The sequence below is a fragment of the Mus musculus genome, chromosome 17 (genome assembly GCF_000001635.26).
Source record: "Mus musculus strain C57BL/6J chromosome 17, GRCm38.p6 C57BL/6J".
Taxonomy (NCBI): domain Eukaryota; kingdom Metazoa; phylum Chordata; class Mammalia; order Rodentia; family Muridae; genus Mus; species Mus musculus.
The window spans coordinates 35126364-35148440 of NC_000083.6; the positions used below are offsets into that span (position 1 = coordinate 35126364).

At 51.2% G+C, this 22077-nt stretch overlaps 3 protein-coding genes across 49 annotated transcripts; 2 read left to right on the top strand and 1 right to left on the bottom strand.

Moving 5' to 3' along the window:
• Positions 1-38: 38 nt before the first annotated feature.
• On the top strand, positions 39-2492 carry D17H6S53E (DNA segment, Chr 17, human D6S53E). Its single transcript, NM_033477.2, has 3 exons — positions 39-87; positions 280-422; positions 559-2492. Exon 3 carries the CDS (start codon positions 752-754, stop codon positions 1631-1633), a length of 882 nt encoding a protein of 293 aa, NP_258438.1. The 5' UTR covers positions 39-87; positions 280-422; positions 559-751; the 3' UTR covers positions 1634-2492.
• Positions 2493-2633: 141 nt separating this feature from the next.
• Apom (apolipoprotein M) lies at positions 2634-5438 on the bottom strand. The gene is made up of 6 exons (NM_018816.2): positions 5247-5438; positions 4832-4986; positions 4476-4555; positions 4045-4143; positions 3717-3815; positions 2634-2772 (listed from the first exon to the last, which is right to left on the bottom strand). The coding sequence occupies exons 1-6, from the start codon at positions 5358-5360 to the stop codon at positions 2747-2749; spliced, it is 573 nt and encodes a 190-aa protein (NP_061286.1). The 5' UTR covers positions 5361-5438; the 3' UTR covers positions 2634-2746.
• Positions 5439-8792: 3354 nt separating this feature from the next.
• On the top strand, positions 8793-20958 carry Bag6 (BCL2-associated athanogene 6). 47 transcript variants are annotated; one of them, XM_030249708.1, is made up of 26 exons: positions 8838-9108; positions 9752-9872; positions 12009-12126; positions 12223-12419; positions 12660-12713; positions 12872-12946; positions 13870-14126; positions 14459-14588; positions 15063-15260; positions 15467-15719; positions 15944-16021; positions 16135-16242; positions 16364-16476; positions 16563-16647; positions 16970-17319; positions 17788-18079; positions 18236-18405; positions 18583-18636; positions 18774-18876; positions 18966-19090; positions 19243-19389; positions 19499-19558; positions 19663-19806; positions 19883-19990; positions 20394-20540; positions 20778-20946. In XM_030249708.1, exons 2-26 carry the CDS (start codon positions 9765-9767, stop codon positions 20871-20873), a joined length of 3570 nt encoding a protein of 1189 aa, XP_030105568.1. In that variant the 5' UTR covers positions 8838-9108; positions 9752-9764; the 3' UTR covers positions 20874-20946. The 47 variants fall into 47 exon arrangements, with proteins under 47 accessions (XP_006524180.1, XP_030105573.1, XP_030105568.1 ...); NM_001372260.1 differs by having other exon boundaries at positions 8850-9108; positions 16560-16647; positions 20778-20958; XM_006524118.4 differs by having other exon boundaries at positions 9001-9265; positions 16560-16647.
• The last annotated feature ends 1119 nt before the right edge of the window (positions 20959-22077 follow it).

The window sequence follows — 22077 nt, forward strand, 5'->3', positions numbered from 1 at the left end:
GGCTCGCACGGCTCCCGGAGGCCGCTCCCCGGACGCTGGGCCCCACAGCTACTCGCTGCGCGAGCACCCAGACGCCTGGGTCCCCAGGTAGGCCTGTACTGTGTCTTGCGTCTGCGATCTCCAAGGACATCTCTGTTCTGACCTTGCGGAGGCCGCGTCTCAGCTGCGCCCTCGCGGGACAGTAGGGCCACTTTTTGGAATGATAGCTTCCTAAGTTAAGGGATGCACTTAACTGACTGGAGTTCGCTAGACACTTCCATCCCGTCTTCCTCTCAACAGAGACTTCCTGTTCCTTGAGCTCCCTTGGGCAGCGATTTGAAGGTTCCTCAGTTTCAGGACCGAAGGACCCTGGGCCACCACCTTCTTTCCTTCAATGGAACACCACCTCTCCCCTTTCTGGGGCACCTTGGGATGTGGTCTTGGTGAGTGAAACTTGGGGTGCTGACTGCTGGGAAGGAAATCTGAAAGCACAGAACATTGTGGGGGTGACCCTGGCCTTATCGGGCTCTAGAAGTCTTGTTAGTGTGTGGGGTGGCAAATGGATTTCTTTTCCCTTAGACTGACACGGAAGCAGGCCATTTACCACACTTGGGGCTGTGTGAGTCCTTTCTGAATTCAGAGTAGGACAATATCACCAAGCAGACACCTCTTCTGAACCGGAACTGATTCTGGCTTCGGAGGAGATCCTGAGAATCTTACGCAGAGTCAGGAAGTGGTCACAGATTTGGGAAGCGCATTGCACAGCTCAGTCATGTTCCTTCGACGGCTTGGTGGCTGGCTACCTCGACCTTGGGGTCGAAAGAAATCAACAAAGGCTGATTTGCCTGCCCCAGAACCCAGATGGGTGGACAGCTCCCCGGAGAATTCGGGGAGTGACTGGGACAGTGCTCCAGAGACCATGGGAGATGTGGGGCCCCTTAAGACCAAGGATTCAGGAACACGGAGACCCCCCGGGGCTGCTCCAGAGTCTAGCAGGGACCTCAAAGTGGATCAACTGGGGAGCAAAAGAATGGATTCCCTCAAGCGGGACAAGACTGCCTCTACCATTCAAGAGCCTGCAAGACTGGAGTCTGGAGGGGCCATTCCCAAACTAGACTGGGATCCTGTGGATTCAGGTGGCGTGAAGAACCTTGGAGTGTCCGCTCAAGGGAGACTAGGCACCATTGGGCCAGAAGCCCTGTTGGAGAAACCTGGTCGCCGTCAGAAGCTGCTGCGTTGGTTACGGGGGGAACCAGGGGCTCCTTCACATTACCTGCAGGACCCAGAGGAGTACCTGCAGATCTCTACCAACTTGACCCTGCACCTGCTGGAGCTGCTTGCCACAGCCCTGCTGGCTCTGTGCTCCAGGCCACTCCGAGCCATCTTGGATGCTTTGGGCCTTCGAGGACCTGTGGGCCTCTGGCTTCATGGGCTGCTATGTTTCCTGGCCGCCCTACATGGGCTCCACGCTGTGCTGAGCTTACTTACTGCCCACCCCCTGCATTTTGCCTGCCTCTTTGGCTTGTTGCAGGCCCTGGTGCTGGCTGTCAGCCTCCGGGAACCTGTTGAAGATGAGGAGACCGCTGATTGGGAGAGTGAGGGGCAGGAGAGGGAGGCCAAGGAGCAGAGGGAAGGTCCCGGAAGGATGTTGTGACTGGGAGAGGGTGGGAGCAAAGGGTAAAGATAGTGGGGTGGCCTTTAGGAGGAAGGTGGGGAAACCCAGATTGTAAGCACAGAGACCTCAGGGATGGGGAGGAAACTCAGGCACAGGAGCTCCTGTCACACTTGACAGACAGGGCTGGCTAGGATGGCCAGTAATGGACAATGGGACATCACCATTGAAGTCACCAGCTTTTTTTTTTTTTTTTTTTTTTTTTTTTTTTGGTTTTTTTGAGACAGGGTTTCTCTGTATAGCCCTAGCTGTCCTGGAACTCACTCTGTAGACCAGGCTGGCCTCGAACTCAGAAATCCGCCTGCCTCTGCCTCCCGAGTGCTGGGATTAAAGGCATGTGCCACCATGCCCAGCAAAGTCACCAGCTTTTGTTATTTCTTGCTTTTACATTTACTCACTTTTTTTTTTTTTTAAATTTCCACCTCCACTTTTTAAAAGCAAAATAGAATAAAAGCAACCGTGGAGAACGGACACCACAGGGCCCTTTCCAAGCGCAGGGGTGGATGGGGCCAGAGGCAGGACAGAGATCTCTGCATTAAGAGTTGATGGGGAGACCCGTAGTGTCCCTTGGATCCTAGGACTAGAACCGTTTAGAGGAGAGTGAGGCTTTGAGGGAGAAGGGGCTTCAGGTGCCGCAGTACCTGCAGTGAGGGTCTGCAGGTCGGTGGGAGCCAGAAGAAACAGAGCTGCTGTGGGCTGGATTGGCATGAGGACCAGTACAGAAGAGCTGGCAGCTCTGAAGGGCAGTGGGGGAAGCACCGTGACTGCCTCTCCACTCAGGCATTGCTCACTCAGCAATAAATGTGCCACACTACATCCTAAATACACCAGTCTAATGTGAGAGGTTCCACTCAGTGTCCTTCCTGATGCCTGACAGCCGGGGGTGTGAGGTGGTGGAGGTGTCCGTCAGGGGGTGGGGTGGGAGGGGAGGGTCAAAGTGGAGAAATGATATCTTTGATGTCTGCAGACAAAACCCAGGAGATGAGGACTGACAAATCATCTTTATTATCCACGAGAGGGGGCAGGAGTCGCTGGCTTCTCCACTCGAAGCTGGGCTCCTATCTTGTCTGTCTAGGACACGGGTGAAGTCACTGGTCACTTGCTGGACAGCGGGCAGGCCTCTGTGGGGGGAGGAGGGAGAGAGTAAGAGGGTGGTCGTCCAGGGGAGGAGTGCCGTTGGCACTGGAGTAAGGTAGGAGACTCTACATCTGGCCCTCTCCTCCCTTTATCTAAAGCGGTGGTTCTCCAGCTGTGGGTCATGACCCCTTGGGGGGGGACGACAAACCACCCTTTCACAGGGGTTTCGTACAGATACCCTGCATGTGAGATACTTAAATGATTCATAAAAGTAGCAAAAGAGCAACAAAATAGTTTTACGGTTGGGGGGTGGGGTGGGGTGTCACCACAACATGAAGAACCGTGTTAAAGGGCGTTTGGAAGGTTGAAGACCACTGCTCTAAATTCTAAGAAACCTATCTTTCACCTCTTTTTTTAAATTTTTTTTAAGATTTATTTATTATATGTAAGTACACTTCAGACATTTTTTTCTTCTCTCTCTGGCCCCGCCTGTCTGGCCCCGCTCTCTCCTGCCCAAAGATTTCTTTATTTATGTAAGTACACTAGCTGTCTTCAGACACCCCAGAAGAGGGCATCAGATCTCATTACAGATGGTTGAGCCACCATGTGGTGGCTGGGATTTGAACTCAGGACTGTTGGAAGAGCAGTCAGTGCTCTTAACTGCTGAGCTATCTCTCCAGCCCCTCGTTTTTATTTTTGAAAGACAGCCTCACTATATATATAGTCCTGGCTGTCCTGAAACTCACTTGTATACCAGACTGGCTTTAAATCTGTGGCAATTCTTCTGCCTCTGCCAGCTGTGTGGCAGAGGTTACAGTGTGTGTCACTATTCCTAACTGCACATGAGTCCTTCTGGTACCATTCTAGCCCATAAGAATTAGAGGGGTCAGTGTACCCATTCTGATAATGTCTGCCTTTGGCCACGGCCCCTGCTGACATTGCACAGAGCTCTTTACCCACAGGAGACTTGGTGACTTCAACCCCTCACCTTGATTCCTGGGAGTCACTAAGAAGGCTTTGAAGTCCAAGCAAGAGGTCAGAGACTGGAATTCCTCCACACACTTCTCTGGAGGGTGTGGTGACCGATCTGGAAGGACGGGGAAAATTCAGGCCAGTCAGTGTTCCTGCTTCTCAGCCCTGGCTTCCCAGCTCCCTAAAGGCCTGCTGAAGTGCCCACCTGTTCTGAAAGAATGTTAAAGGGCCCCAACTAGGGAGCCTTTTTGGCCCCAGCTAGGTGGGCTTTTTAGCCCCAACTAGGGGGGCTCTTTAGCCTTCCAGTTTCCCTCGGACATTTGCTGCCTTGTATCCCCACTCACTGTAGAGGAGAAAGCGCTGGTAGCCCTGGCCCGTCTCTTTCAGCATGATTCCTCCTGGGCACGAGCTGGAGAACAGGTCTGTTTTCATGTCTGGGCGCCCTGTTGGGATCAGGAGAGAAAAGGAGGACAGATGCAGACTCACTGAACCAGGCCTACTAGTGAGGACCATGATCCCAGCTGCCCAGGAAACTGAGACAGGAGGGTTTCACATTCAAGGCCTATCCATGTTCAACACCCTGTGCTACAGGGTGAGCTCAACAACCATCAGGGCAACTTAGTGAAACCGCCTCAAACTAGAAAGGGTCTAGGGCTACGGCCCAGTGATAGCATGCCTGCCTCCTAAGAATGCAGGAGGTCCTAGGTCCAAGCCTCAATCCCGAGGGGAAACGGCTAAGGGAGACGAGACAAGGGGAGGGCTGGTGGGAACCAACCTTCAGTTCTGAGTTCCATGTTTCCTTTCCCTTCAGTCAATCGGTATGTCCACTTCCGGGGCACACAGACCCCACTTTTCCTGCAGAGGTGGCAGTGTTAAGATAGGAAGATGGAGTGTCATTCCCACCACACAGTAACATCCTTTATTCCACCGTTCTCTTCCCCACACCCTAGCTCTTTGGGTTTTGAGCCACTAAGAGATAGTGAGGCCCCATTCTGTCTCCAGAAAGTGACTTGTAATGCTGTGGAATTGAGTGGGCAGAAAGTGGGAGCCTGATGCTGGGTGTGGTGACTGTTCACAGTTGGGGCAGAGAACACACCCAGTGGTGTCTCTGCCTCCTTGCTCGACACTCACGTGCGGATGGTAGCACGAAGCTGGAGCTGCCTTGGGGCAGAGCCGGCAGCCATGTTGAAGACAATATTGTCCACCGGATCAAAAGTTGCCAACTCTTCCGTGGTGGAGGCTGCTCCCGCAATAAAGTACCACAGGCCCAGGTGGGGCTCTGGGGTCTGGAGAGGCAATGAAGGGAGCAAAAGGATGAGTTGCTGGGTGCATCACAAAAATCCATCCAACATCCCCATCTGTCAGCAGAGCAAGACTTGGGGCTTGCGATTCTGGTGGCCTTCAATGTTTGCAACAAGGAGCCACCAGTGCCTCCCACACACCCTCTTCCTCCCTTCCTTTTTCAACATGCTTTCTGGCCATCTTGAGCGACCCACCTACTCAAGACTTTCAGCTTCTACTATATAGGCGTTCCCTCAGTACATACCTCTGTGTCGTCCATTCCCAGCGCAGTTAGTTGACTGTGCTCAGGGCACTGATTCATGGAGTTAAAGAGAAGGCCATAGAGAGAGAGCAGAGCTGCCCAAACTTGGTGGAACATCTCGGGATGAGAGTTGGTGCTCTGCAGTTGAGGGGACCTCCGCCTTAACTGTTCTCTGATGGCCGCTCGGTCTACTCTGCCTCCAGCCCCCTCGCCTCGACCCTTGACCCTTTAACCTGCTAATAAGTAACTTCAACCTTGTTTTCCAACCCAAGCCTAGATTGACTATGGCATCGGGGCCTTCCTCCCCCTCTTCCGGATGCAACCACTCTACAATATACCCGGGCATGACCCAGTGACTCTGAGGCCTTAGGAGGAAAGCTGAGCCCTACAGTAGAAACCCAGTCTTCCATGCTGCATTTGATGGGAGCCCTGCTGCGATGAGAAGTGGCTGGATTAGGTCTTTCATTCATTCATTCACTGGGCAAGTCTGGAATTTCAGTTGTTTGCCAGGAACTAGCTAATCCTGGAGGACTTTTTTTTTTTTTTTTTTTTTTTTTTTAAAGCGGAAAACAGCTTTGCTTTGCAAACAATCCATTGCAATGTAAACTGATAAATGTTAAAACAGGCACCAGCCAGTCGCTAGGGCATGGTGGATTCTCCCCCCACCCCTTCTTTCTCTCTCTCTCTCTCTCTGATAGGGTTTCACTATGTCACTTTGGTTGTCCAGGGATTCACTACATAAGCCAGCTGGACTCATAGAGATCATCTGCCTGCCTTTGTCTCCCAAGTGATTAAAGGCTTGTGCCACTTTGCCCAGCTTGCATTTCTCCTGTGAGAGTATAGTAGGGGAACTGGTAAGAACACATGAAGGAAAAGCTCACTGACAAATGGGCTCACGTTTATTCAGATTTTGGTGGTAGTGAAGACATTCTATTAGACGCAAGTGTAACACTAGTATTAAGAGTGGGTCTGCTGCCGGGCGAGGTGGCGCACGCCTTTAATCCCAGCACTCGGGAGGCAGAGGCAGGCGGATTTCTGAGTTCGAGGCCAGCCTGGTCTACAGAGTGAGTTCCAGGACAGCCAAGGCAACACAGAGAAACCCTGTCTCGAAAAAACCAAAAAAAAAAAAAAAAAAAAAAAAAGAGTGGGTCTGCTGGGTGTGATGGCACATGCCTTTAATCCCAGCACTTGGGAGGCAGAGACAGGCCTGAGTTCGAGGCCAGCCTGGTCTACAAAGTGAGTTCCAGGACAGCCAGAGAGCTATACAGAGAAACCCTGTCTCCAAAAACCAAAAAAAAAAAAAAAAAAAAAAACAACCAAACACAAGAGTGGGTCTAACCCCTGACTTGACTGTTAGATGTGGGGACTCATGCATACCAAGCAGACTCAGAGGTAACAACGATCCAGCCTCCTGGGGCAACTGTACTAATTTCTATCTCTGTTTTCCCCATCTCTGGAATGGGCAACCCATTAGTCTCAGGATTAAATGGGACCATGCATACATCAAGTCTGAAGGAAATACCCATTATCATCAGTAACTGCAAAGCACCCACTGCAATTGCTGGTAGTGATTTTTAAAGATTTATTAATTTATTTTATTCATATGAGTACACTGTAGCTGTCTTCAGACACACCAGAAGAGGGCATCGGATCCAATTACAGATGGTTGTGAGCCACTATATGGCTGCCAGGAATTGAACTCAGGACTTCTCTCTAGCCCATGAAATTTTTATTTATTTGTTTGTTTGTTTGTTTTTGAGACAGGGTTTCTCTGTGTAGCCCTGGCTGTCCTGGAACTCACTCTGTAGACCAGGCTGGCCTCGAACTCAGAAATCCGCCTGCCTCTGCCTCCCAAGTGCTGGGATTAAAGGTGTGCACCACCACGCCCGGCTTTATTTTTGTTTTTTTGAGACAGAGTTTCTCTGTGTAGCCCTGGCTGTCCTAGCACTCACTCTGTAGACCAGGCTGGCCTTGAACTCAGAAATCCGCCTGCCTCTGCCTCCCACATGCTGGGATTAAAGGCATGCGCCACCACCGCCCGGCAGAAATTTTTATAATAAAATACTAAATGTGGGACTGGGGAAGTGGCTCAGCAGTGAGGGTACTTGGCAGATGGCAACCCAAGCTGAAGATCCCCTGGTCCCCACACAGTGAGAGGACACCACATTTCCCTCGGATCTCCACATTTGCACTGTGCTGTTGCAGACGCAGGCCATACACCCCTCCTCCATCCCCGAAAAGTATTTTTAAAAATATTTAACTTCTATTATCCCAGCATCTGGGATGCAGAGGCAGGTGGGTTTCTGTGAGTTACAGGACATCCAGACTTACATAGTGAAATCCTATCTTGGAAAAAAAAAATTCAAAACGTAAATATAGTCTATTAGAGTGACACACAACCCTGCACTGGGTGGTGGTGGGGGGAACATTGTCCTTATGAGTTCCAGGCAATTCAGGGTAACAGTGAGACAGCATGTAAAAGTCTCATCATACAATGCTTACTGGAAGTCTCATCAGTACTGGCATCTAAGAATAAGTGGGGAAGAATGCAGAGAGAGAAAAACTTAACCGTTCAACTCCCTTGGCGGTGGGCCTTTCAATCCCCTTTCTTTTTCTTCCTTCTTTTCTTTTCTATTTTATTTTATTTTATTTTATTTATTTTATTTTATTTGTTTGTTTTTGAGACAGGGTTTCTCTGTGTAGCCCTGGCTGTCCTTGAACTCACTTTGTAGACCAGGCTGGCCTCGAACTCAGAAATCCGCCTGCCTCTGCCTCCCAAGTGCTGGGATTAAAGGTGTGCACCACCACGCCCGGCTTTTCTTTTCCTTTTTTAAAGATTTATTTATTTTATGTATGTGAGTACACTGTCGCTGTCTTCAGACACACCAGAAGAGGGTGTCAGATCTCATTACGGATGGTTGTGAGCCACCATGTAGTTGCTGGGAATTGAACTCAGGACCTCTGGAAGAGCAGACAGTGCTCTTCATCTCTTGAGCCATCTCTCCATTCCCTTGGTCCCTTCTTAAAGTCTTGTCCTTTAATCTGATCCGCAAGGCACCCGTTCTCTTTTCTTTCTTTTTTTCTACAAAGCTCTTAAAAAGCAGCAGAAATGTCTCAAAACCAAAAAATGCAATAGAATTTTTTTTTATCCTTAAACATGGCACTCCCTCGGAGATCTCAATAAACAGGATGCTCAAAGTCTGCAAAGAGCCCAACCGGCCTAATCCCGCCAGGAACTAGAGTCGGGCACAAGCAAACACAGCCCGCGGAACGCCACCAGCCGTCCACGAAAAAGAGTGGCTTCCGGAAGAACAGAAATGATGGGAGGACCAGAGGTCTTGCAGAGTTTTAGGTAGTTAGAATTGTGCCTGTAAACGTCTCTGACCATCAAGATGGGACGTTGATTAACGAGGTGCACTCCACACAAGTCTCACAATTTTTCTCGAGGAAATTACAGCATCTCACTCAGTCATTTTTCTTTAGGCGTTTCCAGTAGCCACCCCGGTCCGGTTGCACTCTGGCGCGCGCAGGGAAGAAACGCACATAGCCGGAGGGGGGCGGGGAAGTACTTAGAGTGTGCGCACGCGTGGCGCCGCTCACGCAGGCGCAGTGCGGTCCCCCGGGCGACGACGGCGGCGGCGGCGGCTCCTCCGGGTGGTCGGCTCCCTCCCATCTCGGCCGGCCCGGGCCCGTCTCGCCCCCCAGAAACTCACTGTTCGGGGCTGTGGACTTTCTCATCGTGCCCCACGAAAGTAAATCGGGGGAGACTGGGGGAGCCGGAAGTACCGCCTCGAGATCCCCCCAAATACGATCGGGGAAACGGAAGTGGCCCTTGGTGCCAGGTTGGGGGAGACCGGAAGTGACGGTACCGTGGGGACGTCGGGGGCGGAGCCACAGGGTGGTGGGCTGTGTATGTGTGTTTGTATGTGTTTGGTCGCGTGTTGGTTAAGTCGTGTTGCTGGAATACCGAGGAGAGGCGGAGGCGGAAGGCGGGGGCGGTCAGCGAGCCCGTCCAGCCTCCCGTGAGTGTCCGCGGTCTTGGGTCGGTGGTGATTTAGGCGGGTTCGATTGTGGTGCTGCGCGTGCGCGAAGCCACTTTTCTCTGCCGAGTCTAGCGCGACCCTCCCCCCACCCCTCGCGTTGTCCTAGGATTTCCCGATCTCTCGGGCGCTTGCTCGGTCGCGACCGGTGATGACACTGGCCTCTGGTCGGTCTCGTGCTTGCTTCCCTGATTCCTAGCCCAACTGGCTCTCCCTATTGTGATTGGCATGGTGGAGCCCCTCCCACCTCTCGTCCTTCATCTCCCTATGCCGTCGATCTCCTACCCTTTGTGTTTCTGTTCCTGTGCCCCCGAATCAAAAAGGGGGGATGAGAAGGAGGATGAATATATCTGCTTGTGTATGAGAAACTTTGAAGGGATTGGGGCGGAGATTGGGTCCAGAGAGGCTTCCGGGTGTATAAAATACAGTGCGACCGACAGCGAACCCCCCCCCCTCGTTCTTCTTTAGAGAGCTGTCGGCCATGGAGCCGAGTGATAGTGCCAGTACCGCTATGGAGGAGCCTGACAGCCTGGAGGTACTGGTGAAGACCCTGGACTCTCAGACTCGGACTTTTATTGTGGGGGCCCAGGTGAGACACCAGTACTTTGTAGAAGGATGCGCCTGATTTTCTTGTCATTGACTCTTTTGTCCCTTACTGGATAGGACATCTGATGTACCTATTGAGTGAGGGGATGTGGTTACTGTTGAGTGAGGCCGATTTGGAGTCTGTCTTCACTTTGACAGAACTCAGTGAAGAGGAAAGTAGAGAGGAGGGATCTATACCTGTTCTGTGCAGACCCCAGCCCAAAGAGACAGACATGACTCTGGCCTTTGGGACCAGACACAACACAGGGGGCACCTTGGACAAGAATGGTGTGTCACAGGGACCTCAGACAAGTTTGGTGTGGGTTTTTTTTTTTTTTTTTTAAACAGAGTGTTCACAGCTTGGTACTATTTTTATAAGATTAAGGAAACCTGCTTTCATCCACTGTGAAGTAGACTTGTCAATAGCTGAGGCATGGTTTGAGCCTCCTGACCTTAGTGCACTGTGGCCACTGCATAATTCTTTGAGACAACCACCATGAGGAGGTCATTTTTGTGGTTTTTAAAGCAGATATTTAAAAAGCCACATAGACTTTTGTCTGTAGGTACATGTGATAGTTAATTTGGCCCTACCAAGAATTACTTAATGTCTTTCCGGGAGGTGGGCACAGGATCTCCTATAGCCCAGGCTAACTTTGGCCTCTGACCACTGTGCCTTCGTCGTCTATGTGGTCGTCTATGTGCTAGGATTATATGCACTATAACAGAGGACCACATCTGACTTGGCTTGGTCCTTTTTTTCTTACATAGTGAAATGTCTTAGAACTGATGGTCTTGTACTCATGATCCTCCTGTCTCTGCTTTCCAAGCTTGGAATTTCAGTTGTATGCTATTGCTATTTTTGGTTTGTTTGTTCTTTTTTTCCACCTTCCCTTATTTTTATTTATTTATTTATTGCATGTATGTGGTTCTGATGGGTACTGAACCTTGGACCTAGCACAGAGCACTTACTACTGAACCGTATATTGTGTGTTCCTTTCTGACCTTTGTTAGTTATCTTTCCAGACCCTGCCTCCCAACCCCATGGTGGTAATGGTTGTTTTGGGTTGTGTGTATTTTTGGTTTCTTTTAGAAGATTGTATTTGTTTTTATTTTATATGTGAGTGCTTTCTCTGGAAATACACATGTGCACCTTGTGTGCACTTGGTGCCTGAGAAGGTCAGACTCTGCAACCTGTGGCCTTTTCTTCATGTGGAAGTTAGGAAACTATAGCCCCAAACTATAGCCCCTACTTTGTTACAGATGGTTGTAACAACCTCGAACTCAGAAATCCGCCTGCCTCTGCCTCCGGAGTGCTGGGATTAAAGGCGTGCGCCACCACGCCCTGCTTGCTTCATTTTGTGTTTTAAGTCAGGGTTTCACTTTGCAGTCATGGCTGTCCTGGTAGTCAGATCCACCTAGCTCTGTATCCTTGAGATTAGTGGCTGTGCCAGTGCCTGTCTATCTGCATTCAGCTTTGAGATTATGGCCTTGAACACCTGCTATTGTTTTAGTTTAGAAAAGGATCACTGGTATCTCTAGATACTGGATAGCAGAGAGGGAGAAAGGGAGAGCTATTCGGCTTCTTTCGTATAGGTTTTAGTTATTTACTGTTGTTGTGATTTGGATTTTTTTTTAAATTAATTTAATCTCTGTACATTGGTCTGACTATTTTAGAACTCACTACGTAAAGCAGGCAGGCCTCAAACTCACAAGAGATCCACCTGCTTCTGCCTCTCAAATGCTGGAGGCATACACACCACGTCCCACTTATTTTTAATTATGTATTGGTATGTGTCTCTGCCTCTGGGTACAAACGCTCATAGAAGCCAGAGACACTGAGTCTCCTAAAGCTGTGTTTACCAGTAGTTGTGAGCTGCTGCCCAACGTGGATGTTGGAAATTGAACTGGAGTCCTCTGCAAGACCAGTATGAGCTCTTAATCACCGAGCCATTTCTCTAGCCACACTCTTTTATTTATTTATTTATTTATTTATTTATTTATGGACATAATAAATATCGGCCTGTTGATATAGTTGGCTAGTGAGACTGTCTGATTTTGATGTTGGCATCTGAAGTCAGGTGTTCCTCCCTCTTCATTCTTTCTCTCACTTTCTGATATCAGTGCATGGCTCTCCTTTCAGATGAATGTAAAGGAGTTTAAGGAACACATAGCTGCCTCTGTCAGCATCCCTTCCGAGAAACAGCGGCTCATCTACCAGGGCCGGGTCCTACAAGACGACAAGAAGCTCCAGGAGTACAGTAAGGGGCTGGGGCTGCTGAGCTTAAGGCTGCTGTCTGGAGGGAGGCATCCATTTATGTACTTAAGAGGTTTGCTGTGTATCTTTTTTTCTGCAGACGTTGGGGGAAAGGTTATTCACCTGGTGGAACGGGCTCCTCCTCAGACTCAGCTTCCTTCTGGAGCATCTTCTGGGACAGGCTCTGCCTCAGCAACTCATGGTGGGGCACCCCTGCCTGGCACTCGGGGCCCTGGGGCTTCTGTTCATGACCGGAATGCCAACAGCTATGTCATGGTTGGAACCTTCAATCTTCCTGTGAGCCTTTGTTTCTTACGTGGGAGGGTTTTGTTGGGAAGAGTAGCTTTGGTTATGGCAGCTGCAGGGAGCTTGGAAGATAAGTGTCTTGAAAGATTGCATTTGGTTTGGAAAGCACTCTGATTGGTACTGGCCTCAGTTTTTGAAGAAAGGAGGGTAGGGGCTCTAGGAAGGAATTGGTAGCGTGAAGGTTTTAGTATGTGGCTTCTCCCAGAGCAACTTCCCTTGCCCTTTCCCCAGAGTGACGGCTCTGCTGTGGATGTTCACATCAACATGGAACAGGCCCCAATTCAGGTATTGAGGGGCCTGGGAGGGTCAGGGAAGGGGATCTGGGAGAAGGAGGCCATGAGATGGGGGAGGACCTGGCTGAGGAGATGCCTGGGAACTGGTTTAGTATGTTGTGGAGCTCATGAATTTCTCTCAGACCTGCCGTGAACATCCTTGTCTTATAGAGTGAGCCCCGGGTCCGGCTGGTGATGGCTCAGCACATGATTAGGGATATACAGACCTTACTGTCCCGGATGGAGGTGAGTGGGCAAGTCTGGTAGGCTGGAGTTGATTTTGTGTTCCTCTCGTGGTCTTGCAATAAGAACATTCCTGGCAAGGTCTACATGGGCTGCGGGAGGCTGGCTCCCTAGTCTGGGGTTTCCTCTGTAGTTCTCTTAGGCAGAGATAGATAGTGTCCTTGTGAGGCTGTGTCACTGCTGCCAGACTGCATGCCTCAGCTTCTCAGGTGAGACTCACAGGCCTGTGCCACTGCTGTGTGTGGCTGCCAAGCCTTCTGACCCCTGCTGTGTGAAGACTTCATGTCAGACTTGCCAGATGATACCATAGACATCCTTCCCTTAAAGAAGTAGCCATTACCACCCCACTTCTTTTACTCACACTGTCTTGGGCTGCCCTTGAACTCAGAGTACCTTCTAGCTCCTCTTCTCAAAGTGCTCTGAGTATAGGTTTGAGAGACCATGCATGGCTGCATGCTGAAGTTTTTAAATTTCCTTCCTTTTTTCGCTTTTTGTTTGTTTGGTTGTTGGCTGTCCGGGAACTCACTCTGTAGATGAGGCTGCCCTTGACCACACAAAGATCTGCTTGCCTCTGCCTCCTGAGTGCTGGGAATAAAGTTGTGTGCCACCGCCACCAGGCACTTTTTAACTATCTTAACTGTCTTGTTCAGTTTAAGGGTACCCTAACTGTCTTGTTCAGTTTAGGGGTATCCTACCTTTGTCAGTGTGTTATAGTTGCAGCCTGGGATCATTTCCTCTCTTTGTGGAAATGAGGAGAGCATTTCCTCTCTGTAAACACTGTAGATACTGTGATCCAGTTTCTGCCGGTCACAGGAATGCATAGCCCTGCTTTTGGGGAGCCATTTCCACTCTTGTTTGATCTGCATAAAGCTCAACAGCAGTAATATTTTGTGCCTTTGGTGTCCTGTCTCTTCTTCCACCCTCAGTGTCGAGGGGGAACCCAAGCTCAGGCCAGTCAGCCACCCCCGCAGACACCGCAGACTGTGGCCTCAGAGACGGTAGCCTTGAACTCACAAACATCAGAACCAGTCGAAAGTGAAGCTCCTCCTCGAGAGCCCATGGAGTCAGAAGAAATGGAGGAACGTCCCCCAACCCAGACTCCAGAGCTTGCGCCCTCAGGCCCAGCTCCCGCAGGCCCAGCTCCCGCAGGCCCAGCTCCCGCGCCAGAGACAAATGCACCCAAGTGAGTGATGCAGGAAGCCTTTGGGGACTTGGACTGGGAAGGCTGTGAGGAGAGGAAAGTGGTTGCCAGGGGTGGATCTTTCAGTCGTAGTATAGCGGGGTCAGAGGTCAGCTCATGTAGATAAAGGTGGGTAGGCCTGGCAGCCTTGCAGAAGGCAGGGTGATCTCGGATGCCCCTGGAGCCGTGGAGCAGAGGCCTTGTCTAGGTTTGTGCTCCTTTGCACAGCACTGCTGGGGGATGGGAGCACTTTGCCTTCTCCTCTTGGCTGAGAGAGTCCCTGGGGATGGTAGGACTCTGAGGACAGCGTCACTCACTGGCCTCTGTGTCCGCAGCCACCCTTCCCCCGCAGAGCACGTGGAGGTGCTCCAGGAGCTTCAGCGCTTGCAGCGCCGTCTTCAGCCTTTCCTACAGCGCTACTGCGAGGTCCTGGGCGCTGCTGCCACCACAGACTACAACAACAACGTGAGCCCTTCAGTGCCTCCCTTCCTAGTACCTCAGAGCCGCAGACTGAGGCACACATAGTCCTTCACTGTCCTCAGGATTAGCACAGAATCCTCAGTAGGAGAGCATCCTGTGATGGGGGTGGTGACAGTCAGCATGTCCTTCATTGTTCAGGGAACGTACAGAATAAAAAGAATTTCAGGTGGTTGCTTAATATATGCCATGTTTTGTAGAAAATTCCATATGTGTATTGAATAGAATTTATTTGAGATTTTTTTTTTGTTGTTGGGGGGGGGGGAACGCTTTGGTTTATGCAGAAGCTTCCAGAGACAGAGGGCATGGCATAGTTTCAGAGGCAGTCATCCCTGTTCTTGCTCTTTTTTTCTTTGCTTTCTTTTATTTATTTTTAATTCATTTTTAACACTCCATATTCCATTCCCCTCTCCCCATCCCTGTTCTTAATATCATGCTTTTCTGGGTTTGACCTGGGTACAGCATGAGGGCCGTGAGGAGGACCAGAGGTTGATCAACTTGGTTGGGGAGAGCCTGCGGCTACTGGGCAACACTTTCGTGGCATTGTCTGATCTGCGCTGCAATCTAGCCTGTGCACCCCCACGGCACCTGCACGTGGTTCGGCCTATGTCTCACTACACGACTCCCATGGTGCTCCAGCAGGCAGCCATTCCCATTCAGGTGAGTGCGAGGAGCCTGGCTGGCAGGAGAGCAGGGAGCATGGTCCAGGAGGACGACTCCTGGCTTCTGGGAGGCTGGAAAGCAAGAAGCCTGGGGAGGCTGTGCTGGTGAAGCTATGGAGTCTTTAGAGGTGACTCTCCTGGCACTCTGGATTAGGCTCTTGTGTTTCTCATACCTATCTGTCTGCATGTCCATCTCTCTTCCAGATCAATGTGGGGACTACTGTGACCATGACAGGCAATGGGGCTCGGCCTCCACCAGCTCCTGGTGCGGAGGCAGCAACCCCAGGTTCTGCCCAGGCCACATCCCTGCCTCCCTCTTCCACCACTGTTGATTCATCAACTGAAGGAGCTCCCCCACCAGGGCCAGCACCGCCACCAGCCTCCAGCCACCCACGGGTCATCCGGATTTCCCACCAGAGTGTGGAGCCCGTGGTCATGATGCACATGAACATTCAAGGTGAGTTAGGACAGTTACTGGCAGAAGAGAGCCGTGGGAGCAGGGAGGGAAGGCCAGTGCTATGTGGGAAGGGCTCAAGGGAGGTGCTTTGGCCTTGGATTTGTGTGAAGGGAACCCAGCCTTCCTGTTGCCATGGGGACAGGGCAGGGTTTTGGAGGCATGACGGGTGGATGGCCTTGGCCCCACATTCTGACAGTTTTCTGTCTGTCTGTCTGCTTGCTCAGATTCTGGAGCACAGCCTGGTGGTGTGCCAAGTGCTCCCACTGGTCCACTGGGACCTCCTGGTCATGGACAGACCCTGGGTAAGAACAAGATGATGAGTGTAGGCTGAGAGCTCTGGGTAGAAAAAGGGGTAGGGCTGAGTGGGTGGGCTGAAGGGGTCCAGGTTCAAGGTTACATCAGACCCACCCCCCAGGCTCCACCCTCATCCAGCTGCCCTCCCTGCCCCCTGAGTTCATGCACGCCGTCGCCCACCAGATCACTCATCAGGCCATGGTGGCAGCTGTTGCCTCCGCGGCCGCAGGTAATGACCTGGAAGGGGAGGACTGGGCGGTGGGGCGTAGTTCATGGTGGTGGGCATTGTTTGCTGGCAGGCAAGGACTGAACCCTCAGCTTTCTTTGATGTCTCTTTTTGCTACACACAGGACAGCAGGTGCCCGGCTTCCCAACAGCACCAACTCGGGTGGTGATTGCCCGGCCAACTCCTCCACAGGCTCGGCCTTCCCATCCTGGGGGACCTCCAGTCTCTGGAGCTCTGGTGAGCAAGGGTTGGGGGAAGTACCAGTGGGGAAATCCTGGTGGATTGTTGGAAGGACAAGACTGAATCCTCCTGTTCCCCAGCAGGGCGCTGGGCTGGGTACAAACACTTCATTGGCCCAGATGGTGAGCGGCCTTGTGGGGCAACTTCTTATGCAGCCTGTTCTTGTGGGTGAGTCCTGTTCTTTCCTAGCTCAAACTTTAGACATTTCCAGCTGCCACTGGGTATGACAGTGCCTGGGAGGCTGGGACTGGAGGATAACAGTTCAAGGACATCGTGGACTCTAGACTTGTAAGTTAGCCTGAGCTAATAAGGCCAATGAGCATCCATGCAGCAGTGCCTGATGACCCTCCCTGTCCTGCTCACTGGTCACACCTAGTCCCTGTGGAGTGGACACACTTAGTTTTTGTTTTCCTGCTGGAAAGATGAGATGGGAATGAGGCAGCTAGAATATGGCTCTTGTTCACATTGTACTCTCCTTGGTTCCTGACAGCTCAGGGGACTCCAGGAATGGCTCAGGCTCAGGCCCAGGCCCAGGCTCAGGCCCAGGCCCAGGCCCAGGCTCCAGCTCCGGCTCCGGCTCCAGCTCCAGCTCCTGCCACTGCTTCAGCTAGTGCTGGTACTACCAACACAGCTACCACAGCTGGCCCTGCTCCTGGGGGTCCTGCCCAGCCTCCACCTCCTCAGCCCTCTGCAGCTGATCTTCAGTTCTCTCAGCTCCTGGGAAATCTGCTGGGGCCTGCAGGGCCAGGGGCTGGGGGGCCAGGCATGGCTTCTCCCACCATCACTGTGGCAATGCCTGGTGTCCCTGCTTTTCTCCAGGGCATGACTGATTTTTTGCAGGTGAGTGGCCGGCTGTACTGCCCTTTTTACCCCCAGGCTCATAGAGCAATGGTATTCTGTTGTGGTTCTCTAGCTGCTGAGTGACAGCTCTGGAGTGGCTTATCCATTCAGTGTCCTAAGACGCTGAGATCAGAGCTGGTTCTTGTTGTTCTTGCAGAGGACCTGGGATTGATTCTTAGCACCCACAAGGTGGTTCACAGCCATCTGGAACTCCAGTTCCAGGGAATTCAGCACCCTCTTCTGGTCTCTATGGGAAATAGATACACACATTTCTCAGACATATAGGAAAGCAGAATGCCCATACACAATAAATACAGTGATAAAATAGGTTTGTTTGTTTTGTTTTTTAAAGTCAAGATCAGAATCTAGCTCTCTCACCTCTTACAGGCCTGTTGTTTGTGTCCGCAGTGCAATTTTATATTCTTGATCTTGTGGTCTTTATCTTCTATTCTTAATTCCTTCTTCTAGGCATCACAGACTGCCCCTCCACCCCCTCCACCTCCTCCACCCCCACCCCCTGCCCCAGAGCAGCAGAGCACACCCCCACCAGGGTCTCCTTCTGGTGGAACAGCAAGCCCTGGAGGCTTAGGTCCTGAGAGCCTGCCACCAGAGTTTTTCACCTCAGTGGTGCAGGGCGTGTTGAGCTCCCTCCTGGGCTCCTTGGGGGCTCGAGCTGGCAGCAGTGAGAGTATCGCTGCCTTCATCCAACGCCTCAGTGGATCCAGCAACATCTTTGAGCCTGGGGCTGATGGCGCCCTTGGTAAGCAAGATGTGGGTGTTACAGTTTGGGGAAATAGCAGCCAGGGGAGGTAGTGGCCCTCCTTTACTAGTAAGATGGGATTAGCTGATGGTCTATGGGGCTAGGCAAGCAAGTGAAGGTAGTCGCTCACTTCTGTCCCTCCCTCCCTTTCCCTAGGATTCTTCGGAGCTCTGCTCTCTCTCCTGTGCCAGAATTTCTCCATGGTGGATGTGGTGATGCTTCTCCATGGCCATTTCCAGCCACTGCAGCGGCTCCAGCCACAGCTGCGATCTTTCTTCCACCAGCACTACCTGGGTGGCCAGGAGCCCACGCCTAGCAACATCCGGGTAAGTGAGAGCCCAGATCGCAGAGGTTTTCTTCTTCCCGGCCCTCTTTTTTAATCCTGCCTGCCTGCCTGTTAGACAGTGAAAGTTGTGCTTCAGCCCAAGCCCTGGGGTTGTAGGGGGTAGGAGAAAGGCTTTTGAAGGCTGTGGGCAAAACCTGACCTGTGGTGTTTCCTACAGATGGCGACCCACACACTGATCACTGGGCTGGAAGAGTATGTAAGGGAGAGTTTTGTAAGTGTCCTTTGTCTGTTTCCTTCCAGTCAGGGTTTGGGTTGGGTGTGTGTGTGTGTGTCTGTCTGTCTGTCTGCCTGCTTCCTCTTCTAGATCTTAAAGTACTGAAACGGAGTTCTTGGTGTGTCTTGTCTCAGTCTTTGGTACAGGTTCAGCCAGGTGTGGATATCATCCGGACAAATTTAGAATTTCTCCAAGAGCAGTTTAACAGCATTGCTGCTCATGTGCTGCACTGTACAGGTCAGGCTGGGGGCCAGCCAATCACAGGTAGTGTGTCCTGTCCACGCACGACTGCCAGAATCATGTGCTCTCTCACATCCTCCCCGCAGACAGTGGATTTGGAGCCCGGTTGCTGGAGCTGTGTAACCAGGGCCTGTTTGAATGCTTGGCCCTGAACCTCCACTGCTTGGGGGGACAGCAAATGGAGCTTGCTGCTGTCATCAATGGTCGAATTGTAAGTACCACCCAATTCTAGGTCTCTGGCTTTTTTGTTATGTCCTGTGAGTTTTAATTTTCTTCTCCAAATACTCTACCTGTTGCCCTGGATGTAATAGATTGCAAAAGTAGCTTGAGAGTTATATGGTCAATCTGTTTTCTGGCCCTCAGCGCCGCATGTCTCGCGGGGTGAATCCATCCTTGGTGAGCTGGCTGACAACCATGATGGGACTGAGGCTTCAGGTGGTCTTGGAGCACATGCCTGTGGGTCCCGACGCCATCCTCAGATATGTTCGTAGGGTTGGTGATCCTCCTCAGGTAAGGGATCCAATAGGGGGTGGTGTCAGGATGTAAAGAAACTGAAGAGATGGCCTGGAGCAGCCCCTCCCACCACATCCCCTTTATATTTCTTTGACCAATTTCACAGACACTTCCTGAAGAGCCGATGGAAGTTCAGGGAGCAGAAAGAACTTCCCCTGAACCTCAGGTACTGTTTGAGAAGCCGAATAATATGGAGTAGATGGCTGTGAGAAAAGGGGCTTGGGAGCAAAGAATTCTGAAGTCTGGACCTTCCTGTTAAATGCTTTCTAGAGAGAGAATGCTTCCCCAGCCCCTGGAACAACAGCAGAAGAAGCCATGTCCCGAGGCCCGCCCCCTGCTCCTGAAGGAGGTTCCCGAGATGAACAGGATGGAGCTTCAGCTGATGCAGAACCCTGGGCAGCTGCAGTCCCCCCTGTAAGTGGCAGGAGGTGACCCAGTGGGTTAAAGAGCTGTAAGTTGTGGGAATTATGGCAAATCCTTTCCTCCCCAGGAATGGGTCCCTATTATCCAGCAGGACATTCAGAGCCAGCGGAAGGTGAAACCTCAGCCGCCCCTGAGTGATGCCTACCTCAGTGGCATGCCTGCCAAGAGACGAAAGGTTGGTCTCTTTGCTGCGGCTGTGTCTCTGTCCAGTACCCTTGTTGAGCTAGAGGCTTTTGCTTGCTAGTTCAGTCTCTTCATCTAGTTAGGAAGCCTGTTTGTGAGTCAGACTTGTTCATGATTGGTACATTGGTATACGGGCCTTCAACCTTACTGTTTTCTGGCAGTTCTGGTTCCTCAGCTGTGTCACCTCCCAAGTGATTAGGTGTGTAATGAAGAATAGCTAGCTCCGAATCCTAGGTGATTTGACCTGCTGGTGCCTTCTTTGCTGTCAGAACCATGTGCAGGGTGTTCCCTGCCCTATACTAGTATAGACACTGGTTATCTAATGGAAAGGGTGAACTGGGTGGTGGCACTGGGTCTGATATTGATCCCCTTTTCCCTCTCAACCTGTCCCCCAGACAATGCAGGGTGAGGGCCCCCAGCTGCTACTCTCAGAGGCAGTGAGCCGGGCAGCTAAGGCAGCCGGAGCTCGGCCCCTGACAAGCCCCGAGAGCCTGAGCCGGGACCTGGAGGCACCAGAGGTTCAGGAGAGCTACAGGCAGCAGGTGCCCCCACTTTGCAGCAGAATAGGGATGGTCTGTTGGGAGGGGTTGGGCCAGGATCCTGCTTCCCTTGATGGTCAGGGTTTTCCTTGTGGCATTTGGGAAGGCTTAGCAATCTCATATTGGGCTTGCCAGCATGGCTGGTGGGGAACGTATTTCCTAAGGGTTGGTCTTTGTGCTTTCTGGGATCATAGGTCTGAAACCAGGGCTGCTCCTGACCTGCTTGTGTTTTCTTTCTAGCTCCGGTCTGATATCCAAAAACGACTGCAGGAAGATCCCAACTACAGCCCCCAGCGCTTCCCTAATGCCCATCGGGCATTTGCTGATGACCCCTAGCTTTCTCACCAGGGGACCACTTCCCCCCTTCCTTCACAGTATTTAAGAAATAAAAGTCGGATTTTCCTGGCTCCTTTGCCTAGTAGTTTCGAGTACCTTTTCTTTACAGGTTTCTTCAAATGTTCCATAGAAACCTAGCTACACACACACACATCACATCATATTCTCCTTATGGGGTGTCATCAGTTGAGGCTTAAATAGCGTTCTGTGAAACCCATGCTCCTCTACCAGCCCTAAGAGCCCTCGCTTTAACCTCTGGAACATGAAAGGCCGGGTGGAAACCTGGAACCTGGGAGGCAGAATGGTTCTGCAGGTGGCAGTAATAGGTGTGGCCTTTAAAGTTTTACTGGGGCTTTGAGGTTGCAGAAGCTCAAGTCTTTGTTGCCTGCTGATCCACATGTACAAAGCTTGGAGTACCATGCTGATAAAGGGCTAAGCCTCTCAACTTGTAAGCTAACCCTAATTAAATGTTTTTATGAGTAGCTGCCCTCTTCACAGCAATAGAAACCCTAACTAGGTCAGAAGTACAGACCAGTTTCCCCAAGATAGACCTGATTGGTTTTGGAAAAGCAACTGAATGCATTGTGGTTTAATGGGCCATGCTAGGAGCATGTTAGACAGTGGTTCTGAGGGTCATTTAAACTATGTGTGGGGGGTCTGGTTTTATGTGATAATGTGGCTTTCTGCCCTTGTTCAAAAGCCAAAAAAAAAAAAAAAAAATTCTTGAGACTAAACTGAAGACTCACCTTACCTTTGAAAGGCAATTTTCAGACAGCCTAGTATTGACTGTTGCTTGGTTATTAGTGCCCACACTTAACGCAGATATGAGAATAAGCAAGCTGAGAAAGGAAAATACAAACTACTATTTAGGACCTGAAAGTGTTGAGAATGATAGTTTGATGCCAAGTGGAAATAAAGGGAGTGGTGGCCTTTGAGCAAGACCCCTCCCAGCTAAGCTCCCCAAAAGGCAGGCAGTTTTCAAGGACAGCCAAGCTTAGGCAGCAAGGGAAACCAAAACCACAGAACGTTGGTTCTGTGATTTAGAAAGGTGTCCTAGCCCCAACAAACAGCAGAGCTTGGCAGCTTTGGTTCTGGTTTATTATCTCCTCCTGGGGATTGGGAGGGAGTGTGTGCATGGAGGCCTAGAGAAGCCTTGTGAAGCTGTGGAAATAGATTGCCTTGGGGAATGCCAAGATCTTGGTGA